This window comes from Canis lupus, chromosome 26 (genome assembly GCF_003254725.2).
Source record: "Canis lupus dingo isolate Sandy chromosome 26, ASM325472v2, whole genome shotgun sequence".
Lineage (NCBI taxonomy): Eukaryota > Metazoa > Chordata > Mammalia > Carnivora > Canidae > Canis > Canis lupus.
This window is the reverse complement of record NC_064268.1, coordinates 7,606,370-7,626,021: the sequence shown is the minus strand read 5'-3', so window position 1 is coordinate 7,626,021 and position 19,652 is coordinate 7,606,370. Positions and strand designations below refer to the sequence as shown.

General features: G+C 51.5%; 1 protein-coding gene across 2 annotated transcripts in view; it reads left to right on the top strand.

Moving 5' to 3' along the window:
• Window positions 1-2,438: 2,438 nt before the first annotated feature.
• The window catches only part of BCL7A (BAF chromatin remodeling complex subunit BCL7A), a 30,958-nt gene continuing 13,744 nt past the window's right edge, over window positions 2,439-19,652 (top strand). Inside the window, exons 1-4 of one of the 2 annotated variants that reach the window (XM_025473824.3) lie at window positions 2,439-2,657; window positions 9,882-9,963; window positions 14,011-14,107; window positions 17,898-18,065. In XM_025473824.3, the coding sequence (XP_025329609.1) occupies window positions 2,566-2,657; window positions 9,882-9,963; window positions 14,011-14,107; window positions 17,898-18,065 (439 nt within the window). In that variant the 5' untranslated portion in view covers window positions 2,439-2,565. The remainder of the gene's footprint in view (window positions 2,658-9,881; window positions 9,964-14,010; window positions 14,108-17,897; window positions 18,066-19,652) is intronic. The other variant, XM_025473823.3, reaches the window with a different exon arrangement.

The window sequence follows — 19,652 nt, the reverse complement described above, 5'->3', positions numbered from 1 at the left end:
CCTCACCCTCAGCTGATTGTTACATGTAGCACTGGGGGACCAGTCTGCAGATTTTCCACTACTTTTGGAGGAGCTGGATATTTGGATTTCTTTTTATTGTGGTAAATACATATAAAATTGACCACTGTAAGATTTTTAGGTGTACAGTTCAGTGACATTAAGTATATTCACAATGGTGTACAGTAATCACCATTATCTAATTCCAGAACTTTTTCATCACTCCAAAAAAAAAACCTCATACCCCTTGGAAGTCCCTCTCTATTCCCACCCCCACCCCCAGCCCCTGGCAACCACCAGTCTGCTTTGTCTCAATGGATTTGCCCAGTCTAGATATCTCATGTAAGTGGAATCATATAATATTTGTCCTTTTGTGACTGGCTTATCTTACTTATTATGCTTTCAAAGTTCATCCATGCTGTGGGATGTATCAGTACTTCATTCCTTCTTAACACCTGAATAGCATTCTATTGTGTGGGTATACACATTTATTCATTCACCAGTTTGTTTTTTATTTTTTTTCTGAAGATTTTATTTCTTTATTCATGAGAGACACAGAGAGAGGCAGAGACATAGGCAGAGGCAGAGGAAGAAGCAGGCTCCCTGTAGGGAGCCTGATGAGGGACTCTATCCCAGGACCCTGGGATCACACCCTGAGCTGAAGGCAGATGCTCAACCACTGAGCCACCCAGGTGACCCTGGTTTTTGAACTTTTGATATCTTCCTATTTTATTTTTTTTAAGTTTCATTTATTTATATAATTTCTATACCTGATATGGGATTCAAACTCACTACCTGGAGATCAAGAGATGCATGCTTCTCCGACTCAGTGAACCAGGTGCCCCAAAAATCTTTCTATTTTTTTCAGACATATATATTCAGAAGTTCTTTGTGGCCCTAAGCCATCAGAGGGTCAAGAGTAGAGAACAATGTTTTATAGCCTGCTGTGACGCATTTTCCTATATAATGTTCAGAATGATTCACTGAGGTATTATTTTATTTTTCGTATTAGGCATTCTATTTCCCCAGTAGCTTTTCTCCCCAAAACCTAAATCTCGGGATCCCTAGGTGGCGCAGCCGTTTAGCGCCTGCCTTTGGCCCAGGGTGCGATCCTGGAGACCCGGGATCGAGTCCCACGTCCGGCTCCTGGTGCATGGAGCCTGCTTCTCCCTCTGCCTATGTCTCTGCCTCTGTGTGTGTGTGTGTGTGTGTGTGTGTGTGTGTGTGACTATCATAAATAAATAAAAATTAAAAAAAAAAACCTAAATCTCAGGGGAAACTGCTTGGTTCTGGAATGAGTGGGAGTCTGGGATCCAGCTTATGACTGTGACCTTGAACTTCCCTGGGACTCAGTTTCCCCGGGTAAAATGACTGGTGTTGGACTAGCTTATCTCTAAGAGACACTGGGTTTGCTACTAGGGTCACTCAGTTTCCCTAGCAACCATCTGGGCCCAAAGTAGCTCTGGTCCAGTCGGTGTAGTGGCCGCTGAACACAAAGATGTGGCACCTGGGTTATCCTGATAATTGCAGATTCTTCCCCAGAGCTGTCCTGAGGCACCATGCGGGAAGAAACCACCCCCAAAAGTCCTCCTTGTAGGCCGGCCAGCCCGTTTCACCTGCTAGGGTCATCTGTGCGCTGGCAGCATCTGGTCGGAGGCTGGGACTTTGGTCAGGAGTGGCTTCAAATTTAAATGGTGCTTTTCTGACAGCAACCCCAGAGGGAAAAGAGGAGCCCCAGTTGAAACGCTGATCATCGATGAGCTGTTCCTTCGCGGAAAGCTATTAATAGGCAAGGTCGACCGGCTAGTGGTCGCCCGGGTCCTGGCATCTTCCCTCCGGCTCTAGTTTTCCAAAAGGACGAGGGAAAGGGAAGCGACGTCCCAGCTCGCGTGTCTGCGCAGGGCGGAGGGCCAGCCGAGATCCTGGTTTCCCAACTCTCTCCAAGAGCACCTCGCATCCCGAATCGCCGCCTTCAACTCCGAGAAGTCAGGAGCCCCACAGGAAACTTGCATTATTGCACCCGCTGCCACGCACACCCGGGGCCGCGCACCGGCAGCCGAGGTGGCTCCCAAGGAGTGCGCCCCCCTGCACGGCCGGCCGCCCTCCCGGGGAGCGGGGGGCACCCCGCGGCCCCTTCGGCCTCCGAGTGAGTGTCCGCGCGCCGAGCGGGCGGCGGGGCGCGGGGAGCCGGGGGCCGCCGGCCGCCTCCCCCGGGGGCGCGGGGGTGGCGGGGGTGGCGGGGGTCGCGGGCGCCGGGCCGGGGGCGGGGGCGGCTCGCGGGGCGGGCGGCGGCGGGGCGCCCGGAGGCCGCACTGCTGGCGGCCGCGGCGGCGCTGCTCCCCCTGCTCGGTGCAGCTGGCGCCCGGCGCTTGCGCACTGGGCCCCGGGCGCGCGGCGGCTCCGGCTTTGTGTGTGTGTGTGTGAGTGTGTGTGAGTGTGTGAGAGAGTGTGTGTGTGAGTGTGTGAGTGAGTGAGCGGGCGGGCGGGCGGGCGCGAGTGTGGCCGCCGCGGAGCGCGAGCAGGACCCGGCGGGCGCGCTCCCCCAGCCTCTCTCTCCCCGCCAGAACCATGTCGGGCAGGTCGGTTCGAGCCGAGACCAGGAGCCGCGCCAAAGATGATATCAAGAGGGTCATGGCGGCTATCGAGAAAGTGCGCAAATGGTAAGCGGAGGCGCCTGCCCGCCTCCCGCCCGCCCGCCCGGCGCCGCGGCCGCCCCGACCCCCGGAGCACATACAAAAAGCCGGCGGGCGCCGCGGGCCCGGGACTTGGAGCGGCGGGCGGCGCGCGAGCCGGGTCACCTGCGCGAGGCGGGGGCCGTGGCCGCTGCCCAGGTGCGCTCGCGCCCGTCGCCCACCTGGCGCGGTGGCGGCGGCGGCGGCGGCGGCGGCAGCCTGGAGGCGGCGGGGCGCCCCGGGCCGGGCGGGTGGAGCGGCGGGCCGGCCCCGCCGCGGCGCTCGGCTCCCGGGAGGGGGGCTCGGGGCCGGCCCCAGAAGCCATTTCGTTTTGTGCAAGTCACATGAAAGCGGCTTCCCGCGCGCCGGGGCCGCGATGCCGGCGGCGGAGGGGAGAGCGCGAGCTCCATTGTGCAGGCTCCGAGCGGGCCGCCGCCGTCTCCGTCTCCTCCCCGCGCGCCCCGGGCGGCGCAGCGCCGGCCCCCGCGCCCCTGCCCGCGCGCCGGGCCTCCCTCCCCCTCCCTCCCCCTCCCTCCCCGGCCGGCTGGCTCGCTCGCCGCTCGCTCCCCGCCTCCCAGGCCCGGGCGCCCTCGAGTCTGCGGAGTTTGCAGAGCGCGAGCCGTTTAAATTTAGCGCTTTGGGCTGCCTGGAGCGAGGGCTCTGGGCGAGGAAGAAAGATGGGGGCGAGCGCGAGGAGGAAGCGCCGGGCGGCGGCGGGCCCGGGCCCGGGGCGCCGGGCACCCCCTTCCAGCCGGCCCGGGCCCACCCTTCTGGCCCGAAGCCGCTCCTCGGCCGAGTCTGCCCTTCCCAGAGCCGCGGCTCGTGTGCGTGGTGCCGAGAGAGCCGTTGTTTTTGTTCTCTGCGCGGGGGAGAGAAGGTTCGGCGTCGGCCGCGCGTGTTCCCGGGGCTCACGCCGGGGTCCGTCCGGCGCCGCCTCGTCGCGATTCGCGCGACCGAACGTGTTCGCCTCCGGTCGAGGGTCTGGCCCCGCATCGGCCGCCGCGGGCCAGGCCCCGGGCGCAAGCACGTCGCCGCGCGAGCACATCCCCCCGGGCGGACTTGTTGAAAACTCCCAGCTCCTTGATTTCAACTTTATTATTATTATTTGTTTTTCCCACGGCTTCACCTGGGTCAGGGAGAGGGAGGAGCAGCCTCGACGTCCCGAGTGTCAGCCCTCGCCAGCTCGTCCTGACCTTTGACTTAAAGCCTAAAAAACTGGGCAGGCCCCTGGTGGGGTGTGTTTATGTTCAGGGGTGGCATTTCTTGAGTAAGGCCTTGGTCTCTAAAAACCGCTGGGGGTGAGCCTCCAGCCTCGCCGGATCACAAGTTAGCTGTCCTTTCTGAGTCAAACCCAACAAAAAAGGCAAGAGGAAAATCAATAAAGTCCACGTGCCCCTGGGCCTCCTATGGAAAGGGCTCTCTGCGGATGGCCGGATGCCCGGCCGAGGGCTGGGTTTGGCTCCAATGGGACAAAGAATTTTCAGAACCGTGAGAAGGGGAGGCCTTCCAAAGTTGAGATCGGAGTTTTCGGGGGCTGTGGGAGCTCCCCAGGGCACGCAGGGTGCCCAGTGCCTAACTGGAGCCATTTAAAAATGGCAGTAACAGCTGCAAGGCCAAAACACACACAGGAAAACAAGCCCACAGTCCCCTCTCTGGTGGGATTCCCAGAGGGAAGGCTAGGGTTGTCCCCTGTCTTAGAGCCTGTGCAAAGAAAGAACCAGTGTCTGGGCCTGGGTCCCTTCTGTCAGGGCCCAGGAGGTGAGAAAGGGGCTGGGGGCAAGCTGCCTTTCTCTGTTCAAGGAGGCGTGGTGGAGCTTTCTGCTCCAGGTTCCCAGCAGGACAGAGGCTCTTGCACCCTGACAGCTGCTCCTGTAGGGCCAGTCGGCCAGCTGCTCTGCAGGGAGGGCAGATGGAGCTATGGGGTTTTCTGCCCTGTGGGTGGCAGGACAGGCAGCCTGGAGGCGGGCAGTATTGCCTAGCTCACTTGGCCAGGCCTGTGTTTGGGGGAAGGGGACAAGAACGTGTTGCCCTCCCTCCCTCCCTCCCTGTGTTTTGGGAAACAGGTTATGATAAAGACCTCAGACTTCAGGGTCTAATGGCCAGGCTTCCAGTTCACTTTCTTGCTGTGACCTTGGACAAACTTCTTGAGCCATGGCAGCACCGGGTCTCAGTGCTGCTTTCTCCTTCTTAGAACAGGATCGTATCTCCAAAAGCACTTACTCCTGCAAATAGGAACAGTCACTAATGGTGTCCTTATTGTAAGGTGGATGCTGTAACATTTATGTTTTGCTAATTTTTTTTTCTTTTTTCTTTTTTCCCTGCCCGTTTTAAGCAAAAAATACTTCATTTTATTTCCAGGGTTTCCCTGGCCCTTGAGAAGTCAAATCTCACCTTCACTGTACTTTCAGAATAGTCCTTCCAGTCAGTCCTTGAGGCTTTGGGTTGTTTATTAACTGCGTGGCCACCAACCATGCGTTTCACTAGTAGCGGGGACATCGGGTTGCCAGATTTAGCAAATAAAATTAGAGGATACCTAGTTAAATTTGAATTTTGGATAAACAATGAAATAACTTTTTAAAAATAAGTGATATAAAAAAAATAAAATAAAAATAAGTGATATATGTGTATAAATTTTAGTGTAAGTATGTCCCATGCAGTATTGGGACATACTTACACATACTTATGTAAATGTTACATATCTGAAATTCAAATTGAATTCAGCATCCTATATTTTATCCAGAGAACAGAGGTATCTGGAATACCATTTATTCCGTAACTCTAGGGTAGTATTTCTTCTCAGCCCTGGTGACCCCTAAAAATCTCCCCCTCTGCCAACCTTGAAAAAGCCAGCAGCCAGCCGTGACCACACCATCCCTAGCCACCAGCTGTTTTTCCTCCCTTGTCTGGTATCCCAGCAAGGCAGGCTGGTAGGCTGCGAAGCAGCCACAAGATGGCTGGAAGAAGAACAAAATGGTGGGCCCCCTTTTGGGAAACTGGGCCAGGGTTAGGGGCCCAGTGTGGGTGGAGAAGAGCAGGGGAGGAGGGTCATTGGGTGGGAGACAAAGACTTGAGCCACAGAGTAGGCCCTGGGACCCCTGGGACCCCTGGGCCCTTGGTCTGAAGGGTCCCTCAGTCACTTACTGAAGGAGAGAGTCCTGTTCCCTGGAGACTTCCCACTCATCCCTGAGGGAGGAAGAAACTTGACCGTGTTTAGGCCCTCACCACTTTACATTTGGGGATACCATCCTGCCAAGTGCAGGGCAGGGCAGATGAGCCTGGGCCTAGTTAGGACAACACCAGTCATAGACAAGACCTCCTAAGGTGTCAAGGACTAGCCCTGGGAGGTGAAATCAAAGTGAGGGATTTGCAGTCTCTTTGAGGGAGCCAGTGGGGTCCCCTCGGGCAGTGACCCCAAGATGGTCTCCTTGGCTAGCCTTTGGACCTGGACCGGGAAAAACATTAGAAATTGACCTTGGTCTAGACAATCTGTGACAGGTGCTTGTGGTTTATATGGGAGCCTGTGCTGGGGGCAGGGGAGTGTTTGGGGCTTTATTGCTATAGCTGGGACCCCCTTTTGTCCAGGAGCCCAAGTCTGGAGGGGGGAAAGGTACATACTTAAGCCTCACTGGTTACGGTGTGGGGGAGCAGCAGGGCAGAAGCACTCAGGGTGTGCCCACAGGCAGCTTTGTGGCAAGGTGGGGGTGCAGCCTGCTGAATCTGGGTCCAAAGCCTCCAGGGGAGTGAGTGCTGGGAGCTCCTTGAGAGTCCTTGTTCCTCAGGCACGTGGGCCCCTTGTGGCCAAGGCACTGTGTTTATCAGAGTAGTCAGCAATCTAGATTTCTATGTAGTCTTTCTTCTTCTTCTTCTTTCTTCTTCACTTTTTATTTATTTATTTGTTGTTGTTTTTTTATTTGAAAGAGAGACCACAAGCAGGGAGGAGAGGGAGAAGCAGGTTCCCTGCAGGCAGGGAGCCTGACACAGGGCTTGATCTCAGAACTCTAAGATCATCATCACCTGAGCCCAAGGCAGACGCTTAACCCACTGAGCCACTCAGGCGCCCCTGATTTTTTTCTTCTTAAAGCTTGTCAATTAGTTAAAATTTAAAAAACGAGTGTGCAGACCAGACAAAACATACCTGTTGGGCACTTGTTTGCCACCCCAGATATGAAGTAGTGAGTGCAGCTTAATTCCCTCAATGAGGGCAGGGGCTGTGTGCTCTGGGATGATAGGTTCGGGGATCTAGTAGGAACTCCACTGTTTCTCTGAGCGCAAGGTGCTGCCAGCAGGAGGAGACACTCAGAGCCCACTCACTGGTCATGTCTGTGAAATCCATTCTGTCCTGCCTGGTGCTTGCTCTAACTTACTGCCTGAGGCCCAGGACCTTGTCTCCCTGCTGGGCTGGTGGGCAAAGGCCAGACCGCAGGTCCATTCCTGAGGTTGGGTTCTTAATGCTTTTCCTTACGTCCTGTAGCCCCTCAGTATCCAGTAGAAAGGCAACTGAAGAAAGGTTTCTAATCTTTGGGCTGAGTTGGGGGACTCAGGCCATGGGGTCACCAACTGCAACAAAGGGAGGCATGAGAACCTGGCTGTGTCCGCCCTTAGGTTGCAGGGCCCTCAACCACTCAGGGAAGCATGTGCAGCTTGGGGATTCATCTTGGCTCGCATGTAGGCTGCAAAGCCCAGATCTGGCACACTTTCTGCCTTGAGATGCTGCGTCCTATGTTTTGCAAGTCAATTACTTTTGTTTTTGTTTTTAGCACAAACCTTGGATTTGCCGACCTACTGGGCCCTGGCCCATGAAGTCAGTTGAGGGATTGTGAGTAGTGAGTGCCTTTGGCCATTTGCGTGGGATGCTAGTGATTTGTGTTTCTTTGTCCAGCTTCTGTAACGGAGATGTGCTCTGTGGAATGATTTCTTAGTTTTTCACAGGAGATAGAATAGCAGAGAGTGGGCTCTTGGTCAGAGCCTGTGCCCAGTCCTGGTTCTGCCTTGGGCTAGCTGTGTGACCATGAACTAGTTCTGTAACCTCTCTGGACCTCTTGTTTCCCATCTGTAAAACGGAGTGACCATGGTTCTCCTCTCATAGACTTATTGAGCAGTTTTTGGGGGAGAGGGCTTTATTGTAAATAAAGTACTCGGCAGACATACACCTTTGGCACATGATGGCTGTTATTATTGTTTGTCACCAGGGTTGTTCTTGGAATGCCCCTGTCCCTTCCAGGTATCTTCTGATTATTCAGAATGAAGGTGGGGAAGGACAGGGATTATGGGTTGTCCATCTTGCCTCCAGGACATAGGAAATGGATGGGTGGTGACTTAGATATGTGCCTTTGTTTAATTCTTTCTGGACTAAAAGAGGGCAAGGATGGGGGTGGGAGGAGCTGTTCCTAAAAGCAATGCCATGTGGAAGCTTTGAATATTGGCCCTGGGAAAAACACCTTGATCTTCTTGTGCCTTGGTTTCTTTATCTGTCAAATGGGGAAAGTGACTGTCCTGCCATAAAAGGTTATGGGAATATTAGAGCAAGTGTGTATGGGAGCTTAGCACATAGAAGGCACTAGACATGGTCCTAAAATAAATAAAAACCAAACCGTGGCTTCTTCCAGCAGGGAACATGTAGGACATGCAGAGGCATGATTTGGGGAATGGAGGTTTCTGTGGTTTGGGTTGCCTGGCTTTGAGTGTGTTTGGGTGCCCTGAGCCCCCCATGGTGAAGGAGTGCCAGGTGTAACGTGTCCCACCAGCACATGAAGGCCACCCACCCATAGAAGGAAGGCTGCTCAGGTACCTGGGAGCTCACAGAGAAGCTTATGCCACACATAAATCTCAGTTCTAGTGGAACCCTTGTCACTAAGATTGTTGGGGGCTTCTGGAAGCTATGCCACCTGTGCATCTGGCCCTACATTCCACTGTCGGTTCCTTGAATCAGCTAACGTCCTCATCAGACAGCTGAGAGAGATCCTTTGTGACTTCCCACTTCTCCTAAGATGGCAGAGCCTGGTGCCAGGAACAGGGACCCTGGAGCCCAAACTGCTTGGATGGAGTTCCAGCTTGCTTTCTGTGTGATTCCTCTGAGCCTCGATATTGTCAGGTGCATGGCCTCTGGCTCTCATTCCCAGTGTTAGGGGCAGGGACATGACCTGACTTGTAGACTACAGGGGTCAGGGACCAAAGTTTAGAGGCTGTGGCAGGAATCTAGGGAGTGTTGGTGGCTTGGAGCAGAGTGGTGTGGAGGGGAAGGGTATTAATTATCATCCTTAATGAAAACCAGTCACCCAGTTTCCTTCTCATGGTTTGTGATTTTCTCCTTACCTGTAAACCTGCCTCTGGTAGCTGTGGGGTCCTGGATACAGTCCCTCAGGAGTTTGGGATGTGGTGGGAGTGGGGTGGGGGCAGTGTGCAGATGTGGGTATTAGGAGGGAGGACCCAGAAGCCCATGCTCATTTTGGACTCAGGATGTGGGGTCTCAGAGCATCCTTCAGGCTGGCTGTTGTCCACAGTCCGGGCTGTGCTCCCACCCTTGGGGCCATGGCCACTGGCCATCCAAGTTTGCCCTTGCTCCCCTGCCCCTCCTTGGCTGTTTCAAATGGCACTTGCCCTGACGAGCACTGGGTGGTTACTTGCTCTGTCTTCTCCTGCCTCCCTTCTTCTGACCTCAGGGGCATTGCAGGGAGGACAGGGTGAGCCCCTGGGTGCCCTTGGTGAGACCTCCCTATCCCCTGGAGGAAATGCCTTGCTGGCCTGAAGCCCTCTCTGCTGCCCAAGAGGTTGGGATGGCCCTGTTCACTGGCTCTATGCAACTGGCAGCGGTGTGGGGCAAACGCTGGAGGACCCTGGGGCCCTGTTCCCTTCATCCAGAATTGTCCTTATCAGCAGCCCCTCTGTCCTCCCAGTCTCACTAGGCACATCCTTTAAGGCATGGGGATGCTTTTAACACGTGCTGTCTCATGTAATCCTCATGGCGGCCCAGAGAGATTGATGACCCCATGTGTTCTAATAGATGGGGAAACTGAGGCATAGATTGGCGAAGGGACTTGCCCAACAGCTCAGCTACTAGATCTGGAGTAATCTGGATCATTCCCTTTACCCCAAGCTGAGCAGCCTCTGTGTTGTAGCTCCTCCAAGGCAGTATGGCCTGTGTCCCCCATGAGGGGTGAGCAGGGTTCTGCCCCAGAAAACCCCTGGTAATGGGCTCTTCCTCATCTTCTGCAGGGAAAAGAAGTGGGTGACTGTGGGTGACACATCCCTGCGAATCTACAAGTGGGTCCCTGTGACAGAGCCAAAGGTGGATGATGTGAGTATGTGGGGCTGAACCCCTGGGGTGGACCCTACCATCCACACTTCCTCTACCATGGGTAGAAGGTGCTGTTGACCATAGCTCACCAGTGTGCCACACTGGGGTCAAAGCCACCTGGGAAGTGGAAGGACCCAGCTTACAGCTGGAGAAGCTGCTGCACCTGGGTCCTCATCCCCACTCATAGTCCAGCCCCAGAGTCTGGCCATCAGAGTGATAGGGAGTGTCCCCTGCAAGTTGACTCTTCTGGGCTGAGAGCCCTACAGTATGCCAGTGGGGACATGCCTTAGTGCAGAGCTGTCCCCTCCCTGGGGCCCTGGGCACCATAGTTTGGGTGTGGCATACCCACAGACAAGCAGACCCTCTCCCATCATTGTAGCGCCACTGTTCCTGAGCACCTGTCTGCCAGGCATTGCCTCATGCATTTCTCATACCAGGTCTGTTGTGTTGATCTCTTCATCCCCTTTGTGCAAGTGAGGATGCAGGCTCAGAGAGGTGAAGTCACCTCCCCAGAATCACACAGCAAGTGTTAGGTCTGTTTGACTCCAAAACATATGCTCTCTTTGCTGTTAGAGAGCCTTCTGGTGGTTGGAGCTGCTGGTAACCCCAGAGCAAGAGGGTTCAGGGCATGGGAACAGCCACTGTTGGGGCCCCTGGGGGTGGGGGAGGGAAGTGGGGCAGGGCAGGGTGGGCATGTGGCATGTGGGCAAGATGCTGGCTACAACCACTAGAGGGAGCTTCAGCAACTGTGCCTAGTGTCTGGGAGGTACTGGGCACCGGCAGCTGCTGCCCTACACAGAGGTATTTCTTCAGCCTCATGGCTCCTGGACCAGTTACCCCCCAAAGACCTCAGGTCATTTCCAGTCAACATCCAGAATGGTCCCACTTACAGACCTCGGCATGGACTGCCCGGAGCGCCTTCCCTATTCATGGCGAGCAGTCCTCTTGTTCAGGGAGATGGCTCACGCTGAGCCACCTGGATGGATGACTCTATTTGCTTGGATAGGGTGTGTGTGTGTGTTGTGGTCATGATTGGTGGGTTTCTAGGGGGCCATAAAGGTGAGGCTAAGCCTCTGTCCACCATCTTCAGTTACCTGTCTCAGGTCTCCTGGCATGGCTGAGGCTCCATCCTTGACCCTATGATCACAAGCTCCTCTCTGGGCAGGTTGGTGCTCCCTGGAGAATGTCAGTGTTTGTCACCTTTTCTGGTTCTGGCCTGGGCTCATGGAGCCACCAGGGTTGCCTTCCTCCGAGGCCCCAAGACCTAGCCCATCACAGCAATTGGTACTGGCTGTTCTGGAGGTGAGAGCAGGGTGCAGCCAGCTCCTCGAAGGCAGCTCCTGGCTCTGGCCCATGTCTGTGCCTTGCACATTATTAGGTGTTGTATAAACGCTGGTTGCATTTGAGAAGACATGGTCCTTGCTCTCAAGGAATTTATAATCTTGTTGGAAAAGATAATTATAGAATAGCATGAAACAGACATCAGGGAAGTGCCAAAATGGATTGTGATCAAGGAGAAAGTAATGTATGGGCTGTTGGGAAGGACAGGGCAGCTCCTGGCTGGGCAAAAAGGTATGGATAGGTTCCCCCTCCCCATTGACCTGTGAGGCAGACAGGTGACCTCCACCTTGCTGGGCCCTAGTTCCCTCTTTGTGCAGTGGAGCAGCAATATCCGGCTCCTGGGGTTTCTGCAACAGTGTAAAGGCAGTATATCAAATACCAAACAGAGAACTTAACCCAGCAAGGCTTTGCAGACAGTACTAGAAAAATGCTAATTTGCCATTGTCTCTGAGCTACGATGTACAATATACTGTTTCCCCACCCTCTTTCCCTCTAGGGTGATAGGTCCCACTCCTGGCTGAGATCTAGTCCCCTGGGAATCTTAAAGAAATGCAGGTCCCTGGGTCCCACCCCAGACAGCTGAATCCGAGTCTCTGGTGGTTGTAGAGGGGTAGCTTTTTATTTTTTAAATACCCAATTACAACATGGTTGCACCATTTTCTCCCCCTTCAGAACTCTTGCAAATTTTTCTTTTTTTTTTTAAGATTTTATTTATTTATTTTATGTATATAGAGAGAGCATGAACAAGGAGGGCAGCAGAGGGAGAAAGAGAAGCAGGCTCTCTGCTAAGCACAGGGAGGGATCAGGGAGCCCCTTGGACTTGGGGCTCGATCCCAGGACCCTGGGATCATAACCCAAACCGAAGACAGACGCTTAACCAACTGAGCCACCCAGATGCCCGTTTTTTTTTTTTTTTTTTTCTTTTGAATAGGGAAACCAATTTACAAAATTCAAACATTACTTTAAGGGATCCCTGGGTGGCTCAGCAGTTTAGCGCCGCCTTAGGTCCAGGGCCTGATCCTGGAGTCCCAGGATTGAGTCCCACATTGGGCTCCCTTCATGGAGTCTGCTTCTCCCTTTGCCTGTGTCTCTGCCTCTCTCTCTTTCTGTGTCTCTCTCATGAATAAATAAATAAAATCTTTAAAAAAAAAAAACAGAAAACATTTGTTTAGGGCAGCCCAGGTGGCTCAGCGGTTTAGCGCCACCTTCAGCCCAGGACATGATCCTGGAGGTCCAGGATCGAGTCCTAAGTCGGGCTCCCTGCATAGAGCCTGCTTCTCCCTCTGCCTCTCTCTCTCTCTGTGTCTCTCATGATTAAATAAATAAAGATCTTAAAAAATAAAAAAAAGTTTGTTTAAATGACAACTCACATGCCATAAAATTCACTCTCCTAAGAAGGTATATAAGTTAGTGTGAATATATTTACTGTGTGTAGCCATCACTGTTATAATTCCAGAACATTTTAGTTACACTTAAAACAAAACTCAGACCTGTGAGGAATTACTCCCCCACCTGCCCCATGGTCCCAGAATTCACCAATCTAGTTTCCATCTCTGTAGGTGTGCAGATTCTTTAAATGCTACTTTTTCAAATATATATATATCTTTCTGTAAATTTGCTTCCCATCCCTGTGCATGGCCCCCATGCCACCCAGCTCATTTCCCTGGAGGTGACCAGTGTTTGTTTATCCTTCCAGAGAAAGTGCACACAGACACACGTGTGGAGAGAGGTCCACATGTCCTTTTTCCCCCATTAATAGTGGTCTTCCCTTCCCGTGTTCTACAGCATCCTTTTATACATCTTGGAGATATTCTAATATGCTGATATTTTTGTAGATCATTCCACATTAGGACATGAAGAGCCGTCTTATTCTTGGTAATTATTGCATTACATTACATTGAAAGAATGTGCCGTAATTTAATGAGCCTTACCCATGGACACAGGTCATTTTTTTTCTTTTTTAAGATTTTATTTATTTATTCATGAGAGGCACAGAGAGAGAGAGAGGCAGAGACACAGGCAGAGGGAGAAGCAGGCTCCATGCAGGGAGCCCGATGTGGGACTCCATCCTGGGTCTCCAGGATCACGCCCCAGGCTGCAGGCTGTGCTAAACCACTGGGCCACTGGGGCTGCCCGACACAGGTAATTTCTAATACAATTCTATTCCATTTATTTAAAAAAGGAAAAAAAAAAATGGGACTGCACACACAGAGCATCCTCTTCCCCATCCCTTCACCTTGGATTTTTCTCCTCACCTGTCCTTCCATTGTGATGCTGGGAGTCAGCCCTGGGGCCTACAGATAGTGGGAGTATGTGACCTGGGTCTTCTCCATCCCTCACCTGGCATCACTCTACCTGCTCTGGGCAAGGTGACTCTGGCCTTTTCCCTAGATACTCTCTCTGAAGGTGGAGGAAATTCTCATGAGCCTGGCTGTTTGCATGCCTGCTAATGCTAACCTCACACACAAGGCAGGTTTATGCCCAGCCTCCACCACCCCGCCCCCAGCCCAGCCCCAGAATCCTTCCTTCTGCAGGTGAGGCCCGTAATGAGACATGTTCAAATGCAGGCCAGGGAGAGCCCTCCAGAGACTTGCGGGCTCCAAGATGAACCAGCTGAATAAAATATTCATATCACCCCCCCAGGGGCTTGCTTACGCATGCACACACAATATGGTGACTCAGTTTCTGCTCCATTTTCTCCTCCAGAAGAACAAGAACAAGAAAAAAGGCAAAGATGAGAAGTGTGGCTCTGAGGTGACCACGCCGGAGAACAGCTCCTCCCCAGGGATGATGGACATGCATGGTGAGCTCTCCTGCCAGGCCCTGGGCTGTGGCAGGGCCCTCGGGTTTTGTTCTCACCAGCAGGTTTGTTCACATTCCAGGCGAGGGTAGGAGGGCTGGGCAGCACCAGGAGGCCTCTGTACCCAAGAGAAGGCTCAGCGGAGGAGAAACTTCTGTTCCCAGCACAGCAATCCATGAAACATAAAACAAGCCAGAGACGTAAAATAAGACCTTCTTGCCTAGTGACACAAACCTCACAGGAGAGGACCTGTCAGTCCCATGTGTGCTCAGGAACTCTTTTTTTGGGTATATGCTCATTTTCCCTCCTAGGCCTGACCTACCATAAAAATGATGATATTTTCCATTTCTGATTTTGCTTTGGCTGCTGGGAAACTCTAAACTGGATTTTAACATCCTGTTAATCACTCTGGGACCCTGGGGACCTGCCTTCCACATTGACATCTTGCCTTTCTTCGCTGACTTATTTTCAAAAGTTATGTCTCACTGATTGAATCCAGGCTGGAGACCTGCTTTAGCCAGTCTGCAGTTTTGACACTGCTGGGGTTGAGTTCCTGTTTTGCCTTCTTAACTGAGAGGAAAGGCACAAATCATAAGTGATGGCTTCATGATATGTATCCAGATTACATTCATCCGTGTAACCAGCCCAGATTGAGACGGAACGTTCCTGGCAATCCTGCCTGACTTCTGACCTGAGAGATTCAAACATAAAATTTCTGAAAAATGGGGTTTCTGATATTCATAAATTAGGAAATGTGCATTTCTGCCATCCTTTGAAAAATCAGACCCAGAATCTCTGGGAGTATGTTCCCTCAAGGCGGCAGCAGCTGTTTCTACCAGAGGCTGTGGCCACTCCAGGACCACCTGCCTGGTCTGCCAGTAGAACAGCTTGTACCACTTGCCTTTTCCCATCTTTTGATCCCAGTTTCTATTGTCCTTTTGACCACCCAGGCCTTTCATACACCAAGCTGGTATTAGATAAATAAGTACACCAAAGGGAAATATTGGTTTGATCGAGTTTCTGCCCCCTCTGGTTCCGGGGCTGTCTTGCTCTGGGGAAGGAGTGCCATTTGCCTAAGCTGACCATTCTAGAAAACACAATCACGAGCTCCGAGGGCAGGCTTCAAGAAAGTACAGAGGGGTTTTGCTGATGGCTGATGTGTCAAGAAAGCCCCTCACTGGCTGTACAATCGCAATTGAATTATTGGGCACAATTTAACTAGGTATTTGAGCTGGGACAAATCTGCCCCCTGGCATCACTTAGATCCCCACTCTCTAGGGATTGAGAAGACACCCCCCCCCCCCCCAGCTCACAGGTGAGAGCCTTATAGAGCAGAGGACAAAATCCCACCTGCTTTCACATCTGACTCCCCAGGATCTCCCCCGGGTTTGTTATTTAACATGTAACCTTTAGGTCTGTTTTCAATCTGTCCAATGGGAATGGTAATGCCCACTTCATAAAGTCCTTTTGAGTATTAAATAAGATAATTCCCTAAAAGCCCTTTGGCGTGTTAATAGATGACATTTAAGGAGCTGTCACAATGTGCCAAGCATCTCGCTAAGCCCATTTCATGTCTTAACTCATTTCATCGTAAAAACAAGTCTCATGCAGATAAGGAAATGAAGGTTCAGGGCAGTGGCTGCCCCAGGTTAGGAAGCTCATGAATGCCAGTGGTGGCCTTGAGGTTCTTTGGAGGCAGAATCCAAGTGTGTGGCCACCAGCCCAGGCATTCCTGATATAGGAGCCTCACTCACCTTCTCAGTATCCTTTCCATTTTAGTACATGTGCACCCAAGACCTGTGTGTAGCCACCAGACATGGATGTGTCCAAAGGCAAGGAAAGATATAGGCCTGGGCAGGATGATCTGAAAGGCTCCCACTGGGGTAGTGGGCATCTGCAGCCACCTCTTTCGTGTCTGAGAATCTACTAGTGTTAACTTGAGTGTCAGGGTCATGTGGTTACCAGGTGACCAGGTTAATCTCCAGCAGCTAACTTGTTAAACATTAGTGCTTGTTGTCCTTAATTAACATAACTTCATGCTGGGACCCACGGGTTGGGTCTCTGCCTTTCACACACATGCACACCTAGGTTGGTATAGGAAGGAAGTTCAGATTTTCTTAAAAGGGAAAATCAGGAGAGCACACTTTTTTTTTTTTTTTTTTTTTCAAGTCCCAGAATTAACAAGAGGATGCTTTTGTGTAACTAGTACACTTAGAATAAGATGCAGTTTACCTGGCTGGGACCGTGTGACTGCCTGGCGCTTCCTCAGCAGGTTGTTTGGAGTTGGGCAGACCAACCTGAGCAAGGGGCTCTGCTGCTTAGAGCCTCAGTCTCTCCCTCTGTACAGGAGGGAGGTACCGGCCCCTACCTGGCAGGTTGTTGGGAAGATGAAACAAAGTGACCGTCAATGTTTTTGCTCAGTGCCAGCATGTAGTAGGTGCCTAGAATGTGTGAGTGTGCTGTTCCGTGTCTCCCTCTCGTTCTCTGTTTTACAAAAGTAGTCTCAGTCCCAGGTGCCCAGCATGGCCCAGAAAAGCAGTGTGGTAATATTTTTGAAATCGCCACTTGGGTATCTGCAACTTAACATGACTCTCTCAGGCTAAGATAGGGTTCAGGGCCAGGGGATATGTGCCCCTGGACTCTCAGCCCTGCCACCAGCTCAACCACAAATGCTTTGTTCAGATAGCTTCTCTTTTTTTCTCTGTATTATGAAAAATTTCATGAGAACAGTAGGAAGAATAGTGTGATGAACTTCATATATCTGTCACCTAGGTTTTCACTAGCATGCCATGTTTGCCTCATCTTTTTTTTTAATATATTAAGTTTTTTAATTGAAGTGCAATTTACATATAAAACATGCATAGCTCTCAAGTGTTAAGTTCAGGGAACTCTGACAATCGTAGGCAGCCCATGCTGAAGTGTTTTAAAATAAGTTTCCCTGCATTATGTTTTAAGTCTGTGGCTAAACCTTCAGCATGCGTCACGAATAAATGACATTTCTATACACCTGCGATGCTTTCACTCCTAACAAAAGTCATAGTTACTTCATCAAGTCTTCTAAATCCCAGACTATATTCAAATTCCCCAGTTGTTCCAAAATGTCCCTTACAAGCTGGCACATTCCAAACAGAATCTAAGTAGTTTTCACATGTCCTATTTAGCTGTTAATTCTCTTGAATTTCTTTATAATAATCTTCCCTGCTTCTCTCTTTCTCTCTCTCTCTCCCTCTCTCCCTGTCTCCATCTCTGTCTCTCTTTTTTTGACCTGAAGAGCTGGGTGGATTATTCTGTGGAATACCCTCCCTTCTGTTAACATGTCCCTCTCACTCTTTTATTTTGTATCAGGTGGAAGTTGGTCTAGACACTTGGTTAGATCAATGGAACATTTTTGGCAACACTGCGGAATGGACCATGCTTCAGCCTTTGTGTTGCTACAGAGCCAGGTGCACAAATCTGGCTTCTTCACCCAGAACGAGGCCTCAAATGTCCTCTAAAGACTTAAAATGTGGGAAGCCCTGTCTGTAGACAGCTGCACCTCTCCTCCCCCAAGGACTGAGCCAGCAGGGGAAGCTCCCAGAAGCCTCTTCCTTGCAGAACATGCAGAATGGCCCCAGGTGGCTGGCTTATTTCCGAAGTGTCTCCTTCCCTGGGAGGAAGGAGGCTGAGCCCCTAACACACCTTTCCTCAGTAGCTGTGGCATTTCACCCTGTGGTTCTGTCAGAAAGCTGAGCCCCTAACTTACCTTTCTTCAGTAGCTGTGGCATTTCACCCTATGATTCTGTTCCCCTTGCAGATGATAACAGCAACCAGAGCTCCATCGCAGATGCCTCCCCGATCAAACAGGAGAATAGCAGTAACTCCAGCCCTGCTCCGGAGCCCAGCTCAGCTGTGCCTGGCGAAGGTACTGACGCCAAGGCTGATGAGACCCAGGCCGATGGGAAGGAGCTCCCTGGGGCCGAAGGTATGTGTCTGCAGGGACTGAGCCTTCATGTAGTCGGTTGATAGGTCTCTAGGAGGCCCTGTTACATGCCAGCCCCTAGAAGATCACGGTAGAAGAAAGGTAATGCCTAGACTAGCTCATATTCTTGTGGGGGAATTTAAAAATCCTACAGTCTAGTTTTTGGAAGATAAGTTCTGTGGCAAACCATAAGAGAAATAGAGAGTCTTGGTGAATTATGGGGACTGTTTCATTTTTAAATAGGGTGGCCAGGGAAGGCCTCATTAAGAAGGTGACATTAGAGCATATTAGGCTAAAATTAGGTAAGGGAGCAAACCTTGTGGAAAAGTGGGAGAAAGCACTATGGCAGATGGAATGGGCGGTGCGAAGGCCCTCAGGCAAGGGTATGCTCAGTGGCTGGGCAAGGGAGTATGAAGGGTTCACAAAGTGAGATGAAATCAGAGATGAAATCGAAGGACCTTGAGTGTTGGGTATCTTAGGCCACTAAACAGGCCCTTGCTTCTGTGCAGAGTAAGACAGGATTGAGTGCCATGGTCTAGAGAATCAGTTTGGTTGCTGTGATTGGGAACAGATAGTAGGGCTATAGCAGTCATCCAAATGGAAGATGACTGCTGGTGTGAGCAGGGTGGGAGCAATGGAGGCGGTAAGAAGTAGTCTGGTTGTGGAGGACATATATGTGTATGTTTATTTTTGTCTATTTTGAGATCTCTGGATTCTTTTTTAAGATTTTATCTTTTTTTTTTTTTTAACTTTATTTACTTATTCGTGAGAGACACAGGCAGAGGGAGAAGCAGGCTCCATGCAGGGAGCCTGATGTGGGACTTGATCCCAGGATTCCAGGATCACGCCCTGAGCCAAAGGCAGGCGCTAAACCTCTGAGCCACCCAGGGATCCCTGGATTCTTTTTTTTTTTTTTTTTTTTTTTAATTTTTATTTATTTATGATAGTCACAGAGAGAGAGAGAGAGAGGCAGAGACACAGGCAGAGGGAGAAGCAGGCTCCATGCACCGGGAGCCTGATGTGGGATTCGATCCTGGGTCTCCAGGATCGCGCCCTGGGCCAAAGGCAGGCGCCAAACCGCTGCGCCACCCAGGGATCCCCCTGGATTCTTTTTTGAAAAGATTTTATTTATTCATTCATGAGAGACATAGAGAGACCCTGGGATCATGACCTGAGCCAAAGGCAGACACTCAGCCACTGAGCCACCCAGATTCCCGAGATCTCTGGATTCTTTTTTTTTTTTTTAAGATTTTATTTATTTATTCATGAGAGAGAGACAGAGACAGAGAGGCAGAGACACAGGCAGAGGGAGAAGCAGGCTCCATGCAGGGAACCTGACGTGGGACTTGATCCCGGGTCTCTAGGATCACGCCCTGGGCACTAAATCATTGAGCCACCCAGGCCGCCCAGATCTCTGGATTCTTTATTTTATTTTATTTTTTTATTATTTTTTAAGATTTTATTTATTCATGAGAGACACAGAGATAGAGAGAGGCACAGACACAGGCAGAGGGAGAAGCGGGCTCCATGCAGGGAGCCTGACGTGGGACTCGATCCTGGGTCTCCAGGATCACCCCGGGCCGAAGGTGG